The 27,500-nt window shown below is 44.3% G+C and overlaps 1 protein-coding gene and 1 long non-coding RNA gene across 4 annotated transcripts; one reads left to right on the top strand and one right to left on the bottom strand.

Annotated features, from left to right (window-relative positions):
• On the bottom strand, positions 1–7,168 carry LOC103883417. Its single transcript, XR_645641.2, has 2 exons — positions 5,824–7,168; positions 1–424 (listed from the first exon to the last, which is right to left on the bottom strand). It is a non-coding gene; the product is annotated as an uncharacterized LOC103883417 (long non-coding RNA).
• On the top strand, positions 6,159–26,137 carry FAM50B (family with sequence similarity 50 member B). 3 transcript variants are annotated; one of them, XM_009204372.2, is made up of 2 exons: positions 6,159–6,247; positions 24,619–26,137. In XM_009204372.2, the coding sequence occupies exon 2, from the start codon at positions 24,642–24,644 to the stop codon at positions 25,617–25,619; it is 978 nt and encodes a 325-aa protein (XP_009202636.1). In that variant the 5' UTR covers positions 6,159–6,247; positions 24,619–24,641; the 3' UTR covers positions 25,620–26,137. The 3 variants fall into 3 exon arrangements, 2 of the variants coding, with proteins under 2 accessions (XP_009202636.1, XP_003897030.1); XR_645640.2 differs by lacking the exon at positions 24,619–26,137 and adding an exon at positions 16,134–16,496 and having other exon boundaries at positions 6,161–6,247; XM_003896981.3 differs by lacking the exon at positions 6,159–6,247 and adding an exon at positions 24,208–24,323.
• The last annotated feature ends 1,363 nt before the right edge of the window (positions 26,138–27,500 follow it).

The raw sequence follows: 27,500 nt of genomic DNA on the forward strand, positions 1-27,500 counted from the left end.
TTCCCCGTTGCCCTTTATTCAGGGGGAACTATGTAAACATCAAGAGACCATTTTCCAGAACTCGTTTAAAAAAAAATCTCAAGCACATAAAAAGCACGTTGTGCTTCTCGGTGTTTGTTTTTAAGAAGTGTTTTTCCACAGGTATTTTCACTGAAGGGTTTTGTTTCTTCTTTCAAGTCTCCTGGTGCTTCTTGGCGACAGAGTCTACATACCGACATTTCACCCTTTCCTCACCCTTGAGAGTAAGACTTCCAAGATTAAGTTTATTGTACTCGGGAGCTGGCCAAGCAACCACATAGCTCCTGTCTCCTGCCTCCAAATCCTCAAGGCAGTGCCAGCTGCATTTTTCCAGGCCCGGACAGCATGCCAGAGGGGCGACGTCACAGCCTGGGCAGCCAGGCCTCCGTTTCCTGTTTCTTTCCTCCTGAAAGACACATGAATCATATCAGCTTTATCATTTGACTCGGAGCTCATTTCCCTGTTCCACAAATGCCTGGAGTTAGAGACAGTGAGAGCCAAGTGTAATCAAAACATGAAGTCCTGAGTTGCTTTCTCCCCTTAAGAATGGAATACATGTTCTCCCATCTCAAAAAAAAGCACATCAGCTGGCTTAATTTGGAGTCTTCTGGCCTGAGCACTTGGCTCCTGGGTCAGATACTGGTGATCTCATCTGAAAAGCTGGGCCCTGCCTGTGCCCAAGGCAGGTAAGGTCCCAGCCGTGGTGGCAGCAAGGCCCTTGTGTGCATCCACCCCTGGCACACGGGGACTCTGTGCTTAGGGGCAGGGTTCTCCTACATGTAACCCTAGCCGAGTGTGAATGTAGACAGCAATCTGTGATCACATCGCAACCTTTCCCTGGGCGTCTCACCATCCTTGCTCTGGGGTGAAAGGGCTAATAGGAAAGGAAATGTCTAACAAATAATTTGGACACATGAATTTGAAACTAAAATATCAATGACTTGTAAATACAAGGAAGGGACTGGATGGGCCACAGGCAGGAGCTATCCAGATATTGCTCTTACCTGCTCACAAACACATATTGCTAAATTTATTGAACACTTACTGCCTGATAGGCCCAGCTTTAAAAAGGATTTTACCTGCACTAACTCATTTCATCTTCACAACAATGCTGCAAGGTAGATAGAATTGTTTCAGTTTTACAGACGAGGACACTCAGGTCCCAGGAGGTATCTTGCCTAAGGTCCCACAGCTAGCTAAGGTCAGAACCCCAGACTGATGGCAAGGATTCTGAACAACTGTGAGTGTATGTGTGCTGTGCAATCTAAGAGAATAACATGATAATAAGCAGATCCATTATTAAAAATGCATGTGTGTGTTTCAGAAACTCCCTGTGTATTTTAGTATAATCATATTTGGCATGATGAGATTAGACATTTACGTTTATGAGAGCCACACTAATGAAAATATACAACTGGCCAGGCGTGGTGGCTCACGCCTGTAATCCCAGCACTTTGGGAGTCCAAGGTGGGTGGATCATGAGGTCAGGATTTCAAGACCAGTCTGGCCAAGATGGTGACACCCTGTCTCTACTAAAACTACAAAAATTGGCCAGGCACGGTGGCTTCCGCCTGTAATCCCAGCACCTTGGGAGGCCAAGGCAGGCAGATTACCTCAGGTCAGAAGTTCGAGACCAGCCTGGCCAACATAGTGAAACCCCATCTCTACTGAAAATACAAAAAGTAGCCGGGCGTGGTGGCACATGCCTGTAATGCCAGCTACTCGGGAGGCTGAGGTGGGAGAATTGCTTGAATCCGGGAGGCGGAGGTTGCAGTGAGCCAAGATCACACCACTGCACTCCAGCCTGGCCGACAGAGCGAGACTCTGTCTCAAAAAATAAAAATAAAAATAAAAAATTAGCCGGGCATGGTAGCAGGTGCCTGTAATCCCACTTACTCGGGAGGCTGAGGCAGGAGAATCGCTTGAGCCCAGGCAGCAGAGGTTACGGTCAGCCGAGATCAGCCACTGCACTCCAGCCTGGGCAACAGAGTGAGACTCCATCTCAAAAAAAAAAAAGAAAAAAGAAAATGTACAACTCAATATATACATTCTCTAACTGTGAATGCATGCAAATATTACTATTTAACGCTCCTGGATCCTCTGTGTCCCAGGTTGGGATCTGCATCCCTGGCTGGTCCCAGAACAGACCTCTGCAACTGTAGATGTTATCACTTCATAGGCTGGTCTTCTTGGGCTACAATGTTACTTTGACCAAGTAATGCTAAACGTTTTCTAAAAACGTTGGTTAGGCCAGTCTTACCCACATTTAACTGGCTTTTCTGCATCTTCTTTAAAAATAGTTTGAAAAAGTTTGTGAAAATTGAATTCTGATTCTCCCAGCATTTGTCTAACTAAGGGGAGGAGATGTTTATTGGCCTGGAGGGTTGCAGAGGTCAGACAGTAGCTTGTCTTAATTAAAGTACTATGGGTCCCCCCTCAATTGAGCAATTAGCCTAGTGAACTCTGAGTTTCATCGTCCCATTCCACCTGCTTCTCTGACAGCTGTTCTGTATCCTCTCAGGGAAGTAATCTGTGTTTAATTTTGACTTTAAATGAGAAACTGAAATTCACAAGCGTATGTTTTGTACCTATTTTGTATTATGGCAAAATACCCATAATGAAATTTATCATCAACTATTTTTAAGTGTACAGTTCAGTGGTATTAAGTTCGTTTACATTGTTGTGCAACCGTCACCCCCATCCATCTCCAGAACTTTCTCGTCTTCCCAAACTGAAACTCTGTCCCAATTAAATAATAACTCCCATCCCCCACTCCTCTAACCCCTGCTAACTACCCTTTTACTCTCTGTCTCTGCCAATTTGGTTACTCTAGGCACCTCATATAAGTAGAATCATACAACATTTGTCCTTTTGTGATTTGCTTATTTCACTGAGCATAATGTCCTCAAGGTTCATCCATGTTGTCGCACATGTCAAAGTGTCCTTCTTTTTAAGACTGAATAATATTCCATTGTGCAGCTGAACCGCATTTTGCTTATCTATTCTTCTGTGGATGGACACTTGTGTTGTTTCCACATTTCGGCTGTTGTGAATATGCTGCCATGAACACGGGTGGGCAAATATCTGGTTGAGTCCTTGCTTTCAATTATTTTGGGTATATACCCAGAAGTGGAATTGCTGAAATTATAATTCTATTTCTAATTTTTTGAGGAACACCATACTATGGTGTTTATTTTTTTTAAGGGCTACATAGAATGGACAAAATTATGGTTAAGTCTAAAAGAAAGATAAAAATAAACCTAGGTTTCATGACGAATTTGAAGTAATTCACCAATGGGACTGCAGTTTTGCCTTTTCTTTCTCATTTATCCACTTACTTGAGAAGTTTTTTTTACAAGTTTTCTTCTCTTTAAGGATCCAAAGTAAGGTCTAGTATTTTTAGCAGATAATGGGTATGATATTAAAGACTAAATAGGAAAGGAAGAAAGCTGTATGAGATGTGCTGTTTGGAGAAGATTCTGAAAGAGTTAAGTTTATTGCTCGACTCTCCATCTCCCTGGTGTATTCACCAAAACTGCACTATAGTCTTTCATATGTGCAGCCATTTGTTCCCTTGACAGGCATGAAGCTTCTGCCGTCTGCTCAGGGACTGTGCAACATAACACTTATTCTTCACCGTCTTGTTCTGTAGATACCTGGGTTCGTGTCTTACTGCTCCAACCCACACAGTGCATGCTTGAGCAACCCCAAGAATCGCATGGTAAGCAAGATGAGTGTGAGGGCTTCTGTGGGCTGGTGAGGCCCTGGAGACCTACAGAGCTCGGAGCTTATCTAAGGGGCAACCACTCATCCCTCCTGACTACTTATTGCCCTGTGGGAATGCAAGTCCAATTTTCCAGATCTTCCTAATTTCCAGGAAAAACAAGATATCCAGCTTCAAATGTAAAATCTTCCAGTTTTAAATTTTAGCCACTTATTCAGAAAAAAAAAAATTAAACATGGCACAGGCCAAATAAAAGCATATTTGCAGATCCCTGCAGCTGGAGAGCCATGAGCTTTGACCTCTGCACTCATTGAAACTCTCTCCGGGAACCCTCAGGACATACCTGAGAAGCATCTTGTTTTCCCCACGGTGTCTATCAAGAGGGAAAGAATGAAAGAAGAAATGGAGGTAGAGGTGCATCTCCAGGAAGCTAATGAAGCCATGGCTTCTTGGCTCCTTCTTTCCCTGGGGCCTTGTGTTTTGTAATGTTTTCCTTGATTAGGATTGCTGTGCCTTTCCACTCTGGCTTCCCCTTGTCTAGTGCGGCAAAACTACAAAGGGAAAGTTGAGTTGAGGAAACATTCGGTTTGAGTTGAGAGGGGTATATTTTTGTGGTTAGCACAAGTAGTGCCTTCAGCTGCAGCAAGGCTGCTCCCCTCTGGCCATTGTCTGGCATACGGTGAGAAGTTTCGGGGGCCAAATGATTGGATGCACCCAGAGCCCAAGCCCCAGATTCCACGCATATCTGGAATCCTGGAATTTCCTGCCCCACACCTGGAGCCTGCATCAGAGCCCGCTTGGGGCCCTCATCTCTATCTACCTTTCTAAGGACAACAAACTTCACTGCTGTGAGTTTACTGGTACTCCAAGAGGTGGCCAAGAGGCGACTGTCTACAGGGAGTGTGGATATAACTCGGGTCTGCATACATATGAGGCCTGGCAAGGCGCAAAGTGCAGGATGGAGCCTGGGGTGGGTAAAGGAGGTGAGAGGCCAGGCTTCCATGGGAATTCTAAATCCAAACCTGGCCTTTAAGCTCATTATAAGGGCATAGTTTTCATAGGAGGAGAGAACACATTTACTTAACCATTCATTAGCGTTCTTTATGCTATTTAAAGCCTTTACACATTTAGACATTTGGTGTGTATAGGCCATTTGTACTCAAGCCCAGGGCATCAGAAATATTAGAAGTGCACCTGGGTCATAGTGATTTTGCCCATAGTTGTTTTTGTCACTACTGCTGTGTAAGTAATGCTCCAAAACTTAGTGGCATGAAACAATCATTTTATTATGCTCATGGATTTTGTGGGACAGAAATTTGGACAGGGCACAGCTTGTCCCTGCTCAGCAACTTCTGGGAAGCTGGGAAGACTCCACGGTGGGGGTGACCCTACTGACAGGGGCTAGAATCAAACGGAGGCATCCACACTCATGTCTGGTGGTTGATGCTGGCTGCCAGTGGGGATTGTAGCTAGGGCTGTCAGCTGCATCCCCTAAACATAGCCCAGGCTTCCTCAAAGCTTGGGGGCTGCAGAGAAGTTAGACTTCTTCTATGAGAGTCAGAACACCAAAGAAGTATTCCAGGGACCAAAGCCATAGCCACATCACGTTTGTGACCTTGCATTCTGCTGGTTACAACCAAGTCACAGTCGCACCCGGATTCAAGAGAAGGAGAAGTAGACCCACCTCTCAATGTGGGGAGTATCAAAGCATTTTGGGGGGGCCATGTGTTAACCACCACACAGGTTAAAATATTGCCAGCCATCGTGGTGTTGGATATATAGCTCTATATATCTTCCAGGAATATATCTAATGGCAATTCAAAGAGCATTTCAAGGATATTTGAAATTCTCTGAAATTTTATAGTTACACTTGAAAGAAACTTAGTAAAGGTTTTCCTCGTATTTGACAAAAATTCTAAAATTTATGTCACTACCAGTCATGAATTGTTTTAGTCATGAATTTTCAAAGCTGAAACTTTTCTGAAACATTAACAATAAAAATTGTTTTTCATCAAACGTGCTATAGGAAAGACTGACTTCTATCTTTCTACTTTCTATAGAAAATATCACAAAGGTGTTACCATGTGGAGAGGTGATGAGGAGTGTGCTACCCAAAAAGTGGTGTTTCAGGCTCTTGTATAATCACATGAACATCTTTAATAAGATTCTGGATACAAGAATTTAAAGTAGTAATTAGTCTCAAAAAAAAACCCAAAAAACAAAAAAACCAACATGGGTAAGAGCAGTCCAGGAAAACTTCATGGAAGCTGAAAGAAATGGAATTTCAGCAGAGCGAATGGAGGCTGGGGGCAGGACTGAGTCAACTGGTCAACCAATGTTGGCAGTTACACCTGATATCAGTTCTGATTGGCTCGGTCTCCACCCTCATTGGTTAGTGCCTGCCATAGCAGTTGGTAAATGTTTTGCATATCATCCCTGCCTGTTAGAGTGAAGAATATTAGCAAAGGCACCGAGAAGGAATAATCGTGGCCTGTTTATCAAACGGTAAGGAAATTAGACTGGCTTGAGTCCATCTGGGAGCAGCTGTGGGAAGTACAGCTGTTTAATTAGAGTAAAGCCTATTGTGAAGCATGCTGAATGTCAAGCAAAGGAATTCATACATATTCCTGGAAGCAGTGGGGAGTCATGAACCTTTCAGTAAAATAATAACAACTTTTAAAATTTTGTTTTAGAAAGACTACTGCAGTAGTTGAATGAGGAGAAACTAGGAAGACCTTTTCAGAAGGTGATTGTAATATTTCAAGTAAGAATGATCAGACATGAACTAAGTGCAGAGGAATTTGGGTTTGTGTGTGTATCACTTCCTTAACTCGAGTTTTGTATTATTAGCTTGTAATGGATCATGTATGGAAGACCTCTCGTGCCCCACTTAAAATGTTCTCGTCCCCGCTCCTCCCAGCCACTGCTACAGTGAACAGTTTATCCAACCAGCTCCGCGCAGCAGCACACTGAGAATGCCTCTTCTCACTGCCCATCCCTGGCTTCTCAGATGCAGTGGCTGGCTGGGGTGTCTCAGGCAACCCATGGGGCACTCACTCATACACCCCAAAAATGTGGGGTAACAACATCCTGTGAAAGAATCGTCTTCACTGGGGATGGGAGCTCTTGAGTCAATGCTTCTCCCGTTCTCCCCACCGCACAGTTCTGAGACACACTCCAGAGACACACTTCCTTGGGGGAACCCAGGCTAAGAGAGAACAGGATCCTCCTCATTCTTTGGTGCCACCATAATGGAACCTCACATGCTGTTCTGCCCACAGTAGGAGCTTCAAATCTTCATGACTCACCCTTATGTTGAATAGCTAGTATCTCCTTTGACCTTTTTAATCTTTCTTTTTTTTAGTCTGAGACAGAGTCTCGCTCGGTCTCACCCAGGCTGGAGTACAGTGGTGCATGATCTCGGCTCACTGCAGCCTCCACCTCCCAGGTTCATGTCTCAGCCCCTGAGTAGCTGGGACTACAGGCATGTGCCATCACACCCAGCTAATTTTGTATTTTTACTTGAGACGAGGTTTCACCATGTTGGCCAGGCTGGTCTTGAACTCCTGGCCTCAGGTGATTCACCCACCTTGGCCTCCCAAAGTGCTGGGATTACAGGCATGAGCCACTGCACCTGGCAACCTTTTTAATTTTTAAAAACAGATTTGTAGAACTGACTCGGTCCCATATACTCTGTAGTAGTTTTAAGCCTGTAGGGTGGTAATTTAGGATACTGGCAAGAGCAGAGAATTTAGAATCATAAGATCTAGATTTGAGCCTCACTACCAACTAGATGAGTGACCAAGGGCAAGACATATACCTCTTGCAGTCTTCAGTATCCTCGTCTGTAAGATAGGTGTGTTAGTAGTTACCGATCTTCACAATGTTCTTGTATCAAGCAGGACCATGCGTGTGTGGTGAGCATTTGCTAATTTCAGCGCTCAGCTTCCATTTTCCCTTCCTCTTGGTTATGTGATTCCAGTTTTTGTTTGGATGGCTATCACCTTTCCCCAGGGCATCCTACATTTTACCACCATTCTCCTCTCTACCCCCAGCTTTAGGGTAGGCCCTAAATAAAATATTTTTAATCTAAAGGGACTATTCATCATTTCCCTGGCTATATTGATTTTAAAAAGCAAGAAGAAATTTACTGGCAGATCTGATCACCCTTCTGAGGGAGCAATCAAGTAAGACAGCATGTAGCCCCTGGAGATTGCTAGAAATCATCATGTGGCCCTAAGGAGTGCCAGCCTAAAAATGAAGCAGAAAGAGGGATGGTGAGATTACTGAACTTTTGAGTCAAGTCACATCCAAAGCCCATGTGACCTCTGATCTTTTCAGATAAATGAGTTATTAAATATTTTATTTAAACCAGTGTAAGTCAGGCTTTCTCTTATCAGGGACAGAAAGACTCTCAACTGATAGAGTATATAAGCAAGCTTTGTAACTTGCAAATGAATATAAAACATTTTTAAAATTATTTTTCCACTGTGAATTAGCAAGAATACCTGTGACCCATGGGGCAGGTTGAGAAAAATTTCTAAGCTTTTATTTTAATTTAGTACCCTTTTTTGGAGAAAATTGGAACCAACTGACAGTATGTTCAGAACTAGATCCCAACAAGAATAATTACATATGTAAAAAGAAACAGGCATTTTAAAACCTATACAACTGAGTGAGTTGTGTGTGACACTGAGTGAGAATATGATATATTCTTATATTCAAATATGTATAAAATTCACAAGTCATAAAAGTAAAGACTGTTAGATTTGGCTACATAAAAATACAAAAACTTATATATGGCAAAAAAAAAAAAAAAAAAGAAAGAAAGAAAGAAAGAAGAGAAGAGAAAAAAGAAACCCACAGAGTTTAATGTGAGTAATGAACTGAGGGAAATTTTTGGAGCTTATATGAAAGATCAGTTGATAGCCTCAATATACAAAGAGTTCTTATAGATCAATAAGAAAACAATCTTAATTGGTAAAAGATTTTATCATAAAATTTGAAGAACATATGAAAAGATGCTAAAGTTAAGATCAAAGTCAAGGGCTATCAGGTTTAAAAAGGTTACTAATAATTATATACATCAAGTTCTAGGCACTATAAGAATTATCTCACAGAGATGCATATACAAGAATGATCATTATAGAGTTAAAAAATAAAAACCAATGTTTAACAATAAAAACTGGTAAAATATATTTTGATATAATCTTATATTGAAATACATGTTGGAACCATTAAAAAAGATCAGGTAGGCCGGGCGCGGTGGCTCAAGCCTATAATCCCAGCGCTTTGGGAGGCCGAGACAGGCAGATCACGAGGTTGGGAGATCGAGATCATCCTGGCTAACACGGTGAAACCCCGTCTCTACTAAAAAAAATACAAAAAACTAGCCGCGTGAGGTGGTGGACGCCTGTAGTCCCAGGCTACTGGGGACGCTGAGGCAGGAGAATGGCATAAACCCGGGAGGTGGAGCTTGCAGTGAGCTGAGATCCGGCCTCTGCACTCCAGCCCGGGCGACAGAGCGAGACTCCGTCTCAAAATAAAAAGATCAGGTAGGCCGGGCGCGGTGGCTCAAGCCTGTAATCCCAGCACTTTGGGAGGCCGAGACGGGCGGATCACGAGGTCAGGAGATCGAGACCATCCTGGCTAACATGGTGAAACCCCGTCTCTATTAAGAAATACAAAAAACTAGCCGGGCGAGGTGGCGGGCGTCTGTAGTCCCAGCTACTCGGGAGGCTGAGGCCGGAGAATGACGGGAACCCGGGAGGCGGAGCTTGCAGTGAGCTGAGATCCGGCCACTGCACTCCAGCCCGGGCGACAGAGCGAGACTCCGTCTCAAAAAAAAAAAAAAAAAAAAGATCAGGTAGGCCTTTTGGTGTTACCATGGAAAGAAGTGTGCTATATTGTTTGAGGATATTAAACAACATACAGAATGATCCTATTTATATTAAAATATACATTAACATATGCATTAAAAGTCTGAAGGTAAATGCCAACAATTAACAATGGTTATATCTCAGGTGTAGAGTTGCATAGAGGCCGTTTTATGTAAAGCTTTCACAAAATTCAAGCAGTACAAAAATATTTTTATTTTAAAATAAATAAGTGAGGAGATATCAGAGAGAAATTCATTTTGGGTAATCTGTGACCCCTTGAAGGTAGAATGCGTTCCTCTAGTCCTGGGTTTCTGCATGTCAGTGACGTGCCCAGCAGGTGACAGTCCTGTTGTGTTAGGGAAGGGTGGAAGGAAGGAGGAGGAGGAGCATGAGAGAAGAAAATATTTTCCCCAACCAGGAAACTAGAAATTTCACAGGGAGCTCCAGGGGAGCATAAGGAGTTGCATTTCTAGCATTCACTGTCCTAGAGCTGGCTCCTTGAAGCCTGTGCAGTTGCCATTGCTGTTTTGCCAGGTTCTGGCTGTAAGGCCCAGTGACTGCCTCCTTCCCCACTATTGCCCAACCCAGGGTTTCTGGTAACTGATCTCATCCCTCCTCTGCCCTTTGGACTTGACTTTGGACTAATTTGACAACACATCAGTCAGCCCCATTATGAACAACTAAAGTCTGATGTGATCCATGAGATTAGGACCTGAGATGAGTTGGCATCTCTTCACTTCCACCCCCGCCAGAAGAAACTGGAGTTTGGAGTCTCTAGATAAGAAGCCACAGGAGGAACGACACAAACAAGCTTTGGGCTCCCTTGTTTCATGTCTTGTGATCAACTTAGATGAGTTATGAGAAAGTTCTCTTGGCTGAATCCTAGCTTGCACAACTCAAAAGGATCAGAAATTCTCAGTGTGTAATTCTTTAGATAAAAAATGAAGCTTAGAAAACTTATGTAACTTCCTCTAAGCCCATAACAAATTTGCAGTAATGCCAACATGAGAACCCAATTCTCCCGACACTGTGAACTCCCGACCTCAGGCGCGGCTATTTCCACTCTGCATGCCATGTCTTTGGCTGCTGCATTTCCAGCTGCAGGATTCCAGAGCTTCAGGGATTTGTGAAGAGTGAACTTTGACACCTTCACTCAAAATAGAGAATTGAAAACGAAAATGTAGCATTGAATGCTTTTTACTGTAATGCCTAGTGTTGTCAATGTCAGTAGTATTGCAGTGTCATATCATCGATGTGATATTTGTTCATTCATCTGTTCATTCATTTATCAACATTTCTGAGCATGTACATCATGCAAGGCCCTGCAGCAGAAAAAAATTATATAAAACCACACAGCAGTAACAAAGGGGCCATATAACCCAGCAATAATTTTAAGCCTTACATCTTTATTCAGTCAGTCTGGTCCTGTCCCCTAGATCCCTGGCCTTTGGTCTTGGCAATCCTTGTATAGAGAATTACTATATCATTGCACAGCACTCAGTTTACTGGAGACCCTCTAGCAACATTCAATTGCAATCAACTCTTGGAGGCAAACCCTGTGAATATGGTAGCTGTGTATGGTGGTTGCATGGATGTTCTCAAGGATAAAATGCAGGAAGCTTTCACTTTTTACATTTCGTCTGCCACTGGAATCTCAGTATCCTTAGCATCACTCACAGTAAGTTCTTCCAGGGAAAACAGTATGCACCATCTAGCAGACACCAAGACCCAATCTTAATACCTTGAACAATTATAGATAATCCCACTGGCTTAGTCAAGACCCAGCAAGTTAATTTTGGTTACAAAGAAAACATGGCTGCGTGTTAGTAGACTCTCAAACTATTATATCTTAGGAACAGTGTGTCTGAAAATGGGCTTTTTTTGTGTCAGAATGGCTATCTGTACATGTTTTGAGGAAGCATTTGGGGAAGCCTGAAGGCACAATGCTGTTGGTGTCATGATCACTGACATCATTGACAGCCAGTTATATTGCTCATGTGGCCCAGTATGTGCTGAGGAGCCTGAGTCTACTGAAGGACACTATGTATTGAAGCCAAGGGCAGAGGGAGGCATGCTACGGTCCCTGAGATCACCTTCAGCACTCTGAAGGGTAATAATCCTCTGCCTCCACCATAGATTTGCATTATCAAGAGAAGATACAGACTTCTCATTGGCTTTTGGAAAATCTGGGTGACAGACTATTCTGATGTCTTAAAAAAAGAATGTTGAAGGAAGTCCAACATTTAGATGGAAAGAAAAGGATACTAAACCTCACATCTTACATAAAAATTAACTCAAACTGGACCACAGATCTAAATGGAAAATGTAAACTATAAAACTTTTGGAAGAAATCATCAGAGAAAATGTTAGTGGCCTTGGTTTAGGCAAAGAATTCCTACATAAGATATCAAAAGCATGATCCATAAATGAGTAACCGATAAATTGAAGTTCATCAAAATTAAAAATTTTACTCTGCAAAAGACAAGAGAATAAAAAGACAAGCTAGATTGGTAGAAATTATTGCAAACCACATGCCTGATGAAAGACTTGTACTCAGAATACAATATAAACTTTCAAAACTCAACAGTAAGAAAAAAAACAACCCAATTAGAAAATGAACAAAAGATCTGAACAGACATTTTACTAAAGAAGATGTATAATAGGAAGTAAGCACATGAAAAAATGCTCAACATCACTTGCCACTTGGTAAATGCAAATTAAAACCACAATGAGATGCCACTACATACCTATTAAGTAGAATGACATATATATATAAAAAACAACTCATAATATCCAGCATCTTAGCCCATTTTATGTTGCTATAATAAAATACCAGAGACTGGGTAATTTACAAAGAACAGAAATTTATTTCTTACAGTTCTGGAGGATGGGAAGTCTAAGAGCATGGCACTGAGGCATCTGGTGAGGGCCTTCTTGCTGCATCACAAGATGGCAGAAGACATCACAGAGAGAGAGGGGCCCACAAGAGAGAGCTGAACTGGCTTTTATAACAGACCCTCCCTTGTGATAACTAACCAACTCCCATGGTAACCCATTAATCCATTAGCCCATTAATCAATTAATTCATGAAATGATTAATCCATTCATGACACAGAGCCCTCATGACCCAATCGCTTCTCAAAGGTTCCACCTCTCAACATTGCCACACTGGGACCAAGTTTCCAACACATAAACTTTTAGAGGACTTTAAAACCATAGCACTAAGTGCTGACAAGAATGCAGAGGAACTGGAACTCATATATTTCTGAGAATGACAACTGATACAGTCCCTGTAGAAAACAGTTTAGTAGATTTTATTAACTTAAACAAAGACTTATCATATAACCTAGTAATCCTATTCATAGGTATAGAAATGAAAACAGAAAAAACAGAAGCTGCGACTAGGACTGGTAGTGCATGCCTTGGGAGGCCAAGGCAAGAGGATAACTTCAGGCCAGGAGTTTGAGGTTGCAGTGAGCTATCATTGCACCACTGCACTCCAGCCTGGGCAACAGAGCAAGACCCCATCTTTTTTAAGAAAACTAAAAAAAACAAAAGCTAGAAAGAACCCAATGTCCTTCAAGAAGTTAAGGAATAAACTGTGGTGCTTCCATACAATGGAACACTACTCAGCAACAAAAAGGAATGAACTGGCTGGCATGGTGACTCACTCCTGTAATCCCAGCACTTTGGGAGGCCAAGGTGGGCAGATCACCTGAGGTCAGGAGTTTGAGACCAACCTGGACAACATGGTGAAACCCTGTCTCTACTAAAAATACAAAAATGGTACGGGCGTGGTGGCTCACACCTATAATCCCAGCACTTTGGGAGGCCAGGGCAGGCAGATCGTGAGGTCAGGAGATCGACACCATCCTGGTCAAAATGGTGAAACCCCATCTCTACTAAAATACAAAAAAATTAGCGGGCATGGTGGCGGGCACCTGTAATCCCAGCTACTTCGGAGGCTGAGGCATGAGAATTGCTTGAACCTGGGAGACAGAGGTTGCAGTGAGCTGAGATCACACCACTGCACTCCAGCCTGGGTGACAGAGCAAGACTCCATCTCAAAAAAAAAAAAAAAAAAAGAAGAAGGAATGAACTACTACTGATACATGCAACAACATGGATGACAATCAAATGCATTATATTGGAGTGAAATAACCCTGACTTGAAATTTACATATTGTCTGATTCCATGATGTGACATTCTGGAAAAGGCAAAAAATATAGGTATGCATCAGAGTCTGTCTGTGTTGCTATAAATATCTGAGATTGGGTGATTTATAAAGAAAAGGGTCTATTTGGTTCACAGTTCCACAAGCTGTACAAGAAGCATGGCATGAGCATCTGCTTCTGGGGAAGCCTCAGGCTGCTTCCACTCAAGCAGAAGGCAAAAGGGAGCTGGTATGTGCCAAGGTCACATGGTGAGAGGGGATGCAAAAGGAGAGAGAGGGAGCTGCCAGCCTCTTTTTAACAACCAACTTTCTCAGAAGCTAACAAGAGCTCACTCACCTCCTCACCCAGAGAGAACACTCATCTATTCATGAGGGATCCACCCCCACAGCCCAAACATCTCCACTAGGTTCCTCCTCCCACATTGGGATCAAATGTCAACATGAGGTTTGGGGAGTCAAATATCCAAACTAAGTGGTGTGGAAGGTATATCGGTGGTTGCCAGGGGCAGCCATGGGGAAAGAGTGTGACTCAAAGGGATAATACAAGGAGTTTTCTGGGATGACAGAACCATTCTGTTCCTACTTGCAGTGGGGATCACATGATTTTATGTGTGTTAAAACTCATAGAACTGTATACCAAAAATATTGCTATATTTTGCTATATCTCGATTTTGTTAAAATATTCTGTGAAGAGTATTTCGTGGCAAGACTTCAGCAATACCTCACATATACTCCCATAGGAGAGCAACAGCAGTCATCGACAAAGCATCCTCCCTCCCTCCCATACCCCAGGTTAAACTATTAATATCAACCAAGACACTGGGACATGCTAGCCAGGAAGTCATAGGCCAAGGGTTTCTTCTGAATAAACAGCAACACGACAAAACATAGGATCAGGAGCGGTGGCTCAAGCCTGTAATCACTGCATTTTGGGAGGCCAAGGCAGGTGGATCAGGAGTTTGAGACCAGCCTGGCCAACATGATGAAACCCCATCTTTATTAAAAATACAAAAAATTAGCCGGGCATTGTCGGGGCGGTGCCTGTAATCCCAGCTACCCAGGAGACTGAAGCGGGAAAATCACTTGAATCCGACAGGCAGAGGTTGCAGTGAGCCGAGATCGTGCCACTGCACTCCAGCCTGGGCAACAAGAGCAAATCTCCTCAAAAAAACAAAAAACCACAGCGTATAGTCAGGGCTGTGGAGTCACGGCATGTAACAGTCATAGAGTCTAGGATCTAACCAGCTGGTGTGTTGCACCTGCCCCGCCTCCAACGAACAGAGCCCAGCACCACTCAAAGACCGGAACATGTTCTTTGGACCTCAGCAGGCAGAATGCCCCACGCTGGAGCATCAGCAAATGAGCTCACAGGGTGCAGTGGGTGCTTCTGAAGCTCAGGTCAGCTGGAATAAATAACGGATTTTCCGCCACGTGTGCCCTGAACAGCACCTTTGAAATCAAAGTGAAAGATGAGCATGATTTAGACCTTGCCAAAAATTACAGGTGTCCAGGCATTTGTCAACACTTACATAACTATACACCAAAAAGAGCAAATGGTGCTGCTGTACGTACATTTAAAAATGAATGAAAAAAAAAAAAAAAGCTTTAGGGAAAAGCCTAGCTCAAAGTGTAACTAGGGATAAATGTTAAGCAACTGGCTCATGTCTTTTTATTTATTTGGCCCCAAATTAAAGCAATGAATGGCAAGAATATATACCATGAAGTTGTTGCTTCTTTTGTGGATTTCTTACTGCAATCAATGGTGCTTCTCACAGAAAACACAAGTCTGCAGATAGTTAAAAGATGGAGAGGGTGGGCCATAGGTCTGACCTGTTAGGAGCCGCAGCAAGAATTGTCCTGTTTATACATTGCACAAGTGTCCTGTCACTGGGGCAGTATCTTCCATGTTTACAAGCTGTTTAAAGAATAAACCCTAACAGTGATGAGCCAAGTAAAATACAGACTGGCAACCACAGATGATAATGCAACTCCCCTGGGGCTGGTGGGTCCCTGGAGGATCACGATAGCTCTGGGAAAATTACTAAGCAGTCTGGTTTTCCATGAAGCCGGGGATGTGAGTGGGTTTATCAAAAGCTCCGGGGTGCTCCAAGGTAGTGGTTCCCTGGGCAGGCAGTCACAGTCACAGGGGAGACCTCAGAGGGGCGTTCTCTACAAAAGGGCTGAAAGTGAAGGGAACAAATTTACATAGAGTCAAACAGCACATTCTGTCTCTGTTGATTGTTATAATGTTGTCAGACACAACATAAATAACTGATGAACATATTAACACCATAAATGAGATAACACCCAGCACCTCTCTGATTTGTTTTGTCTTCAGGGTTCCCCAAGAGTGCTTGGACCTTCGCTTGCTTACCCAAAGTCAATGCTAGGTTCAGGTATTTTCTAAAGCCCTTTCCTATCTTGGAATTTCAATTCCTGAACTTAATTAGACAATCGTTCATCATCTGCTTCAAGCGCCAAGAAGCTGTTATCTCAGGGTGGCCTCCCTCTACCAGTCTCATTATCCAGGAATCCTGCAGCAGTCATCCTGGAAAGCAGATCCAGGAGCAGCCTTGCCTGCCGCAAACCCGGCTGTCCCTCGGCCTGCTGGCCCCTGTGTGATGTTCTGCCGGGTGCTGAGTGTTGGCTGTGAGCATGTGCACTGTGGCCATCCCTGAGCCCAGTCAAAGGTCCAGCAGAGCAGCAGCTGCTGCCCCAGCAGAGGAGCGCTTCACCCAGGATCACTCCAACTGGGGAGGAAATAAAAGTTTCAAGGCAATCATTGATCCCACCCTTCCCGGGACCTGAACCACCTGCTTTCAGTCTGACGAAGGAAGAAGAGCACAGAGGTGTTTAGATACCAATCATCTTTGCTAAGGACAGTATTGAAAACAACAGGAGAGGACTGCCAGAGAGCCAGAGTTGGCTTCAACACACATTTTTAAATTGCCTCTGTGGGCTGCAGCTGTGAAATGTAGTGTGAGAAGCCACATCCATAGCACTTTCCAAAAAAAGAAGAATGGTCCTGGAAAAACTGGCCAGTGTCATATTGTGATGCTTTCTACATGTTTCTACATAAAACAACGCTTTCCTCTTCTATGTTCCTTTAAGAGGACAGTGGGAGGGGGGACATTGCTGAGACATTTAGTACATATGCTATTCCAGGCAGGCTTCTGACTTTTTTTTTCTCAGACTCTTTTCTATGTAGGTATGAGCTCCTAGCCACTCAGCCCCTGCCTTCTGTCATGCCCCTCATTTCCCTGGTGACACTTCTAAAAGCTGTCCGTCAGGTGATGCTTTGCCACTTCAAAACAAAAGATGTATTGCCCTGTGAAAAAGCATCAGAGCTTCTCTCTGTTTCTGCCCTTCTCCTAGAAGATGCCTCTGGGACCCTAGCTACCTTCACCCAGCTACAGTAAGCCCTATACTGGTGAAAACACCCCCTAATTTTATTTTTGAGAAAATTGTAAAAGCCATAAAAGCCTACTATGAAAATAACACTTGCCGTACGTTTCTAAAAAATACTTTTCATCAAGTGAAGGACTCTTCTGGGTCTAGTTCGCAATTAATATTTTGTCTGCAGGGATTGAGATGTTATTAGTGTGGTAGGTTACACACATAGAGATTCTACTGTTAAGCTGCCTTTGAGAAAGGTCTATTTGGTCCGTTTTCATGTATGTATTCATAAACTGCTCAATTCCATTTGTTAATATTTTGTTTGGGCATTTTGCCATTCTGTTTATAATTAGGATTGGCCTGTACTTTAATTTCTTGCATTTTTCCTATCTGGCTTAGAAACTGACGACATCTATAATACCCTCTTCTTCAAATGACCTGGCCAGACATTTCAGTCTATCATAAGAAAAATTGAATCTTCATCCACCGAAACAAAAAGTCAGTAGATAAAATTTAAAATGGATTAGTCACAAAATAGCGATGTAAGAATTATTGGAAAATAAGGAGGTAAATACCAGAAGCAGCAGCTGAAAGGACTGGAGGTGGTTGCTTCCAGGGAAGAGAAAAATAGACAGGAAACTGCTTGCTTTTTCGTTTGTGAAAATAACCCTTCTAGGATTACTTTTCTTTTTAAACCAAGAATATAAAACCAGGTTCCATTCTTTTAAACCGTTTTATCAAACATGTATTACGTTGATACAAATGAAAGAGAAAATTTAGGTCTTGCAGCTCAGAGAGATTTATGGTGCAGAATTGATTTTGAAATTGTGACATCTCTTAGGTTTCATTTCTCTCTCTCGTGGTCTGGGTTTTTTTCCCCTGGGGAACACATACAGAAGTTATAGGTTGCTTGTTCAAGCTTTTCCCTTCTAGTGTATTTTGAACTTCCCTATCTCTGAACATGTGAGGGTTCTTCCCGTTAACCCTACCTGATTGCAGGCTTTCCACCAAGCAAAGTTTGGAAGACATTTTTAAACCCTTTATTAGAAAGCATGCAACAATATTATTTAGGTATCGTTTGAAGGACTTCCGGTCTTGTGGTGGAATTCTGAATTCATGCACTAGTTCTTTTTTGGCACCTGATTGATGTGAAGTGCCGTGGCTTTGCTTTGACAACTGGTTCAGGATACTGTGGTGGTGTTGGAGGGATCACTGAGTGGAGATGCTATCAGGGCACACCCTACACCCAAGCCAGGCCCACCATCATTTCAAGGCTGACTCTGGAGAGGACAGTATATCTGCCACTCGTAGGATGATCTGTTTAAAATAGAATTCAGACTGGTGGAAAGTAACATGAAAACCGATCATGACAAAAGGTGTTTTCTGGGGGGGTTTGTTATTTTTGCTTGTATTGAAAACTAAGTTCTTTTTTCTCCTGTTAAAACAGTTTAAGTTTTAGTTTTGTGAGATTTTTAAACCGTTGCTGCTGTTTGCATATTGTAGTTTGTGACTAAGCCTGGAGGAGGGCACATTTTTTTCTAAATTAGTTTGTATATTTAATCAGCATTTCTGAGTCACTAGAACAGAATGCTGCTTCCTCCCCTCTGCTGTATTGTTGCTATTGATACTTTTATTATTAGTAGTATTTTTACAATAGAATGTACCATATTTATTTAAATAATGACTATGATGATTACATAAAAACAAGAATACCGGGTGCGGTGGCTTATGCCTGTAATCCCAGCACTTTGGGAAGCTGAGGAGGGCAGAACGACTGAGGTCAGTAGTTCAAGACCAGCCTGACCAACATGGTGAAACCCCATCTCTACTAAAAATACAAAAATTAGCCGGGCATGGTGGTGGGTGCCTGTAATCCAAACTACTTGGGAGGCTGAGGCAGAAGAATCACTTGAACCTGGGAGGCGGAGGTTGCAGTGAGCAGAGATCGCGCTATTGCACTACTCCAGCCTGGGAGACAGTGCGAGACGCCATCTCAAAAGAAAAAAAAAAAAAAAAATTAAATGAAAAAAGTCATCAAATGGGATGCAAAGTTTGATTAAAATTGCTAAATATATACAGATCTATGTGCACATAAAATATTGGAAGGGAACTCTCAAACAATAGTTATGTTACTTATATATTCATGTTGAGTGAGCTTTTTATTTATTTACATTTCTTTTCAAACTTGTCTGTAATATGCCTATTTCCTCCTTTATGACAAAACCTATTTAAAAAACAAACCCACGCGGTGGCTCACACCTGTAATCTCAGCACTTTGAGAGGCCAAGGAGGGCAGATCATGAGGTCAGGAGATCAAGACCATCCTGGAGAACATGGTGAAATCCTGTCTCTACTAAAAATACAAAAAGAAAAAAATAGCCGGGCGTGGTGGTGGGCGCCTTTAGTCCCAGCTACTCGGGAGGCTGAGGCAGGAGAATGGTGTGAACTAGGGAGGTGGAGCTTGCAGTGAGCCGAGATTGCGCCACTGCACTCCATCCTGGGTGACAGAGTGAGACTCTGTCTCTAAATAAATAAATAAATAAATGAAATACAATAAGAATAAGAATAAAAACAAACCACAACGTCTGAATCAGGTGAGAATAACTAGAACAATCATTCTTCTTTGTTATATTTATTCTTCTTTCTTAAAGTTTCACCATTTGTGTGGGCTCAGGTCCTTGACCTCATTTTGTTGATAAAATTAAAGAGCTTAAAGCAGTAGCTTTTAGTTTGGTGGGTACTTTTCACTGAGAATTAAGGCCCAAAGAGGAAGTTACCATCTTGGAACTTAGGGGAAAATTCTAAAGAACAGGATATCAGACTTTTAGGATAAATCTTCTTTCTAGTTGTTTTCCTTGTTAAACTTTTCAGAGAATTTGAGGCTCAACCTTTTAATTCTGGGAGCTGGCTATGGTATTTGGAGGCCGTGATTGAGTTCAGGAGGTGGATGCTGGATAATGGGAGGGTCGATGATAAGGTTTAGGGATGATACTGACATTCAAGTTCTGATTCGATTAGAGAAAGAGTGAATATAATATCTGTGGCCAAACTATTGTCGATTGAATTAAAGTTTAGCAGGTTGGATCCTTTAACTGAAAAAAGAGGTGGCGAGGCTATCTTATTTATGTTAAGTGTAATAAAGGTAATTATATGGGAAACCTGAGAGAGGAGACTATTGGTAACTTTGTCCATCTGTGGGTGGTGATGGTGATGGTGGGTGCTCGAGGCTTCCTCTTGGAGATATTTGTGCTGATCTTTAGATATAGCACAGCAAAAGGCAGGACTTTCTAGAAAGAGTATGTCCAAAGGTAACAGTTATGAAAGGGCATCTTTTTTTTTTTTTTTTTTTTTAGATGAAGTCTTGCTGGGTCACCAGGCAGGAGTGCAGTGGCACAATCTTGGCTCACTGCAACCCCCGCGTCCTGGATTGAAGTGATTCTCCTGCCTCAGCCTCGCAAGTAGCTGGGACTACAGGCACTCACCACCACGCCCAGCTAATTTTTTTGTATTTTTAGTAGACACAGGGTTTCACCATGTTGGCCAGGATGGTCTCAATCTCTTGACCTCGTGATCCACCCGCCTCGGCCTCTCAAAGTGCTGGGATTACAGGCGTGAGCCACTGCGCCTGGCCCGAAAGGGCATCTTCTATTCAGGTGCAGTGAAAAAGCTGGGTGAGTGCTGCATGGGTCCACCTATTAGAGACCTTAGAGGACAAACAAAGTGATTCTGATGTGGCTCTTACAAGAGAAGTTGGAGTTTTTCAAGTAGGAGAGTAATGTTATCAGATTCATTTTTTATGAAGATATTTTTATGAAGATACATTGTATAGAAGTTAGACAAAAACAAGAATATAGGCATGCCTCGGAGATATTGTGAGTTCAGTTCCAGATCACCACAAAGACAGTCACACAAATTTTTTAATTTTCGAGTGCATATAAAAGTTATGTTTATACTATACTGCAGTCAGTGTGCAGTAGCATTTTGTCTAAGAAAATAATGTGCATAATTTCATTAAAATACTTAATTGCTAAATAACGCTAATGATCTTTTGAACCTTCAGTGAGCTGTGCTCTATTTGCTGGTGGAATGTCTTGCCTCAGTGTTGATGGTTGCTGACTGATCAGGGTGGTGGTTGTCAAAGGCTGGGCCTGTGGCAATTTCTTAAAATAAATCAACACTGAAGTTTGTCACATTGATTGATTCTTCCTTTCGTGAAAAATTTATTTGTAGCATGTAATGCTGTTTGAATCAACTTCTTCCAAACTTCTGTTAATGTTGATATTTTACCTCCTCCCAAAAACTGTGAATGTCCTTAATGGAACCTACAGGGTAAATGCCTTCCAGAAAAATTTCAAATTTACTTTGCCCAGATCCATGAGAGAAATCATTATCTATAGCAGCTACAACCTTTGGAAACGTATTTCTTAAATAATAAGACTTAAAAGTCAAAATTACTCCTTGATCTATGGGTTGCAGAATGGATGTTGCATTAGCAAGCATGAAATCAACTTTAATCTCCTTGTGCATCTCCATCAAGCTCTTAGGTGACCAAGTGCATTGTTAACGAGCAGTACTCTTGAAAGGGATCATCAGAGCAGTAAATCTCAACACTGGACTTAAATATATTCAGTAAACCATGCTGTAAACAGATGTGCTGTCCTCCAGGCTTTGTTGTTCCATTTATAGAGCACAGGCACGGTAGATTTAGCATAATTCTTAAGGGCCCTAAGATTTTCAGAACGGTAAATGAGCATTGGCTTCAACTGAAAGTCTCCAGCTACACTAGGCCCTAGCAAGAGAGTCAACCTGTCCTTCGAAGCTATGAAGCCAGGCATTGACTTCTCCTTTCTAGCTATAAAAGTCCTAAATGGCATCTTCTTCCAATAGAAGGCTATTTTGTCTACATTGAAAATCTATTGTTTAGGGTAGCCTCCTTCATCAATGCTGTTAGCTAGATCTTCAGGATAACTTGCTGCAGCTTCTCTATCAGCACTTGCTGCTTCACGTTGCACTTTGTTATAGAGATGACTTCTTTCCCCAACCTCATGAACTAACTTCTGCTACCTTCAGACTTTTCTTCTGAAGCTTCCTCACCTCTCTCAGCTTCACAGAATTGAAGAGACTTAGGGCCTTGCCCTGGATTAGGCTTTGGTTTAAGGGAAGGTTGTGACTGGTTTGATTTTCTATCCAGACCACTAGAACTTTCTCCATATGAGCAATAAGGCTGTTTTGCTTTCTTATCATTCATATGTTTACCAGGAAAGCGCTTTTAGTTTCCTTCAAGATTTTTTTCCTTTGCATTCATAATTTAGCTAACTGTTTGGCAAAAGAGGCCTAACTTTTGGCCTATCCTGGCTTTTGACATACTTTCCTCACGGAGCTGAATCATTTCTAGCCTTTGATTTAAAGTGAGAGACGTGTGACACTTCTTTTCACTTGAACACTGAGAGGCCATTGTAGGGTTATGAATTAGCCTAATTTCAATATTGTTGTGTCTCAGGGACTAGGGAAGCCTGGGGAGAGGAAGAGAGATGAAGGAACAGCCAGTCAGTGGAGCAGTCAGAACATACATAACATTTATCAGTCAAATCAGTAAATGTCTTTGTCTTCTACGTGCACACTTCGGAGTGCCCCCAAACAATGACAATAACCTCACAGAACGATGATCACAGATCACCACAGCAGACAGCCTAATGAAAAAGTCTGAAATATTGCAAGAATTGCCAAAATGTGACACAGGAACACGAAGTGAGTACATGCTGTGGAAAAATGGAGCCAGTAGGCACTTGATGCTGCATTGCCACAAATCTTCAATCTGTAAAAACAAAAACAAAACACACAGTATCCCAGAGCTCAATAAAATAAGATATTCTTGTATTCTGGTGATGGGGCAACAATGAGAAGGCTTCAGATTTTTTTAAAATGCTAATTTCCTAGATTAAGGCAAGTGGTGGGGAATGGGAGAAAAAGGAAAGTGTGAAAGGCTCTTCTGTAATCGATTACATGTGAAGGAACGTCATTCCAGGAAAAGGCCTAGGTTTCTGGCTTGGACAATTTGATGAGTGCTCACACCCGCTATTCTCCTCTGGATACGTGGGTGCCATACGTAACTATCATATGATTCACGCTTCTTGGTAAGGTTATGCTCACAGGCATTGTTGCTGTTAGACAGGAGTAGGCTGAACTGCAGTGTGTATTTCACAACCAGCTTTTCCAAACTAGGTCCCAGGAAGCACTGGTTTCAGCGAGTATTCCCAGATCTCCTGCAGGGGAGAAACGGTCACAAAACATGAACTGGTCTGCCCTGCCCTTGGAGAGTTACAGTGGAAACTGGCATGTTAAAGGCTCACAGTAAAGACACTGCTATACTTTAACTCAGTTTCCCATGGTTATTAGAGCTTAGAACCCGGGGGGAAACTGCTGTATAGAAGAGGTCTAACAAGCTGAGTGCAGGTTTTGTCATGAAATTGGGGGGTGAGTAGGGTTCCATTATCAAAGAACGGTTGTTATGTTGGGGCCATAAGAAAGAATTACAAGCAGTGGTGTGCAGGTAACGTTCATGAGACGGCCACAGCGGGGTAGCATCACAGGCGGGAGGAGACGCGGGAGGAGGAGGGTTGGAGAGCACGGGCTGCAGCCTTGCGAGGCGGTTGCAAGCCTCTCTGGGTGACCACAGCAGCTTGCGCTGCGCCCACATTGCTTCTGCGTGTTTACAACTGGGCACGAGAAGGCTCAGCAAGCACGCACCGCAGGTGTGGGCCCTCCCTGCCCACAGCATGAAAACAGGAGCTCCGGCCAGCATTGGCTGGGTAGGGCCAGGGGCGCCTCCTCCAGGCTCCTCCCCGCGCTGGCCCGCCCCACAGGAGCACCGCCCCCACCAGGAGCCCGGCGCTCTCCCGAGGGCCCGCCTCTCCGCCAGGGGGCGAGCCGCCTCCACTTCCTGTTTCCGCAGCCGCCCTACCAGGAGCCTGGCGCTCTCCTCAGGGCCCACCTCCCCGCCAGGGGGCGCACCGCTTCCACTTCCTGTGTCCGCGGCTGTCGCGAGAGCCCGGGACGGGTGGGCCTTTGCTCGTGGGCGGTTCTCGTGGAGGTCAACTCCCGCGTGTCTCCGCTCGGCAGGGTGCTTGGGCAGGTAAGGGTTCGCTCAGTAGCCCAACCCTCTCTGTATGCAGCTCCCCAAATTCAGCGCAGCGCTCAGGCATGGTAGCCACCAGTTACGTGGGGCCATTTGCATTTGCATTTATTGAGGTCAAAAGGCTGGAAATTGGTGCGTGGTGACACCGTCAGGTTGGTGACCCTAGGAGGTCGGCCCAGCCCCTAAACGCTTCCATCACTGCCGAAAGCCCTGTGAGGAGGCGGAGAGCTTTGCATTCCCCGCAGTTGCACGGGCCCCTCTCTACTTGCCCCGTTTTTCCTCTTTGCTGCAGAGCCCAGCGGGTAGGCGGGGGCCATGGCGCAGTACAAGGGCACCATGCGCGAGGCGGGCCGCGCCATGCACCTCCTCAAGAAGCGCGAGAAGCAGCGGGAGCAGATGGAGGTGCTGAAGCAGCGCATCGCCGAGGAGACCATCCTCAAGTCGCAGGTGGACAAGAAGTTCTCGGCGCACTACGACGCCGTGGAGGCCGAGCTGAAGTCCAGCACGGTGGGCCTGGTGACCCTGAACGACATGAAGGCCCGGCAGGAGGCCCTGATCAGGGAGCGCGAGCGGCAGCTGGCCAAGCGCCAGCAGCTGGAGGAGCAGCGGCTGCAGCAGGAGCGGCTGCGGGAGCAGGAGCAGCGGCGCGAGCGCAAGCGTAAGATCTCCTGCCTGTCCTTCGCGCTCGACGACCTCGATGACCAGGCGGACGCGGCCGAGGCCAGGCGCGCCGGAAACCTGGGCAAGAACCCCGACGTGGACACCAGCTTCCTGCCCGACCGCGACCGCGAGGAGGAGGAGAACCGGCTCCGGGAGGAGCTGCGCCAAGAGTGGGAGGCGCAGCGCGAGAAAGTGAAGGACGAGGAGATGGAGGTCACCTTCAGCTACTGGGACGGCTCGGGCCACCGGCGCACGGTGCGTGTGCGCAAGGGCAACACGGTGCAGCAGTTCCTGAAGAAGGCGCTGCAGGGGCTGCGCAAGGACTTCCTGGAGCTGCGCTCCGCGGGCGTGGAGCAGCTCATGTTCATCAAGGAGGACCTCATCCTGCCGCACTACCACACCTTCTATGACTTCATCATCGCCAAGGCGAGGGGCAAGAGCGGGCCGCTCTTCAACTTCGATGTGCACGACGACGTGCGCCTGCTCAGCGACGCCACCATGGAGAAGGACGAGTCGCACGCGGGCAAGGTGGTGCTGCGGAGCTGGTACGAGAAGAACAAGCACATCTTCCCCGCCAGCCGCTGGGAGGCCTACGACCCCGAGAAGAAGTGGGACAAGTACACCATCCGCTGACACCCGCCCGCCAGAGCGGAAACCGGGGGAGACACTCCTTTCTATGCCCCGCCACCAGTCACTTGATTTCGTGACCTTGATTTCTTCCCCCAAATTTAATAAAGACAGAGGGTTCTCATGATTCACATTGGTTGTCCCATTGCTGATGTTATGCTTTCGTTGTTTGGTTGGTCTTTTCTGAGTATTTTAGTGTCGCTACCTGGATTTGCTGCATTGCTCTGCTGAGCTGTATTGAAACCATGACTGGGCCCACTGTGAGACAGAAATTAGAAGAGGAGGCACATTCTTTACCTCATGGTTATGAGCATGGTCTTGGGGGCCACACTGACTGAGTTTGATTCCCGACGCAGCTTCCTCCTTGCTGTGTAGTTTTGGGTAAGCTTATTAAACCCCCATGCCTCAGTTTGGTCACCTGTAAAAGGAAATAACAAGAGCACTTACTTTAAAAGATGGATGTGAGGATTGAGTTAATATTTGTAGAACACTTAGCACTTAATAAATGTTTTTTGTTATTATTATGGTTTTGGTTAATTTATTTAAAAGACTTCAGTGACCCACTTCAGAACCATTTGAGGGCAAAGGTGGACCTGCCCATTACCGGTCCCAGGATCAGCAGTTGCCAGCAGGAGGGGGCTTGCAAAGGTTGGGGAGCAACCCCCCTCTAGTTGCCTTTAGCTGGGTTGTTTAGCCCAGAAGTTAGGAGGACTGGGAGCTAATGCAAGTAGCCTGCAGGGTCAGTATCATTGATTTTCCTTTTGCTCCAATATGACTCCAAAGGGCACAGTTGCAGATCCTGTCTTGATTGAAAACGTTTATATTTTATTCATTGTGGATTATTTATGTTAATTTTGATTTTTAAAAATATTGTATTCAGGCCGGGTGTGGTGGCTCACGCCTGTAATCCTAGCATTTTGAGAGGCCAAGGTTTGTGGATCACCTGAGGTCAAGAGTTCGGGACCAGCCTGACCAACATGGTAAAACCCCGTCTCTACTAAAAATAAAAAACTGTGCCTGTAATCCCAGCTACTTGGGAGGCTGAGGCAGGAGAATCGCTTGAACCTGGGAGGCAGAAGTTGCAGTGAGCCGAGATTGTCCCACTTCACTCCAGGCTGGGTGAAAGAGTGAAACTCCATCTCAAATATATATATATGTGTGTGTGTGTGTATATATATATATACATACGTGTGTGTGTATATACACACACATATATAGTATTCAAATATTATTTGGTTTACTGAGTATTTGGGCATCTCCTTCCCCTTAACCTTAATGCCCAAGGTGGGTGCCTCACTCACCCCGGTCCCAGCCCTGAGTATAAGAGGGACATTATTCTTAGAGTTCTTGCCTCAGCCCATGAGCAAGAACTTCCACTGAAACATTAGCCCTCTAGGGCAATGGGTCCCAATGGCTGTCCCGTTGGATCATCAGGGAAGCTTTTAAACTTACCAATTCAAAGGTCACACCCAGAGCCAGACCTTGGGGTCAGAAGTGGACATCAGTGTTTTGAAGCTCCCCAGCTATTTGGTTGGCGAACAAATGTTCTATGGCTGCCTTCTCTCCACCTCTTATGAACTCCTCCCCCTGAGTTTAGGTGCAAGCAGGGTCAGGGCCCAGTACAGGCTCTTGGCTCTGAACACGTCATTGGTGTGTGAAGCAGATTTTTCCTACCTGGAGTGAGACCCTTGGACCAGCAGCATCGGCACTTGGGAGCTTGCTAGAAAAGCAAGACAGAAAAGCAGAATCTCAGGCCCCACCGCAGACCTACTGAACCAACATGTGTTCCAGCAGATCCCCAGGTGAGCCACAGGAACACGAAGCTTTCTGGAAACTGGCTGGCTGGATGTCTGCTCTTCAGTCTGCCCTTCCAACACAGCAGATCAA

Source organism: Papio anubis, chromosome 6, assembly GCF_008728515.1.
Source record: "Papio anubis isolate 15944 chromosome 6, Panubis1.0, whole genome shotgun sequence".
Taxonomy (NCBI): Eukaryota; Metazoa; Chordata; class Mammalia; order Primates; family Cercopithecidae; genus Papio; species Papio anubis.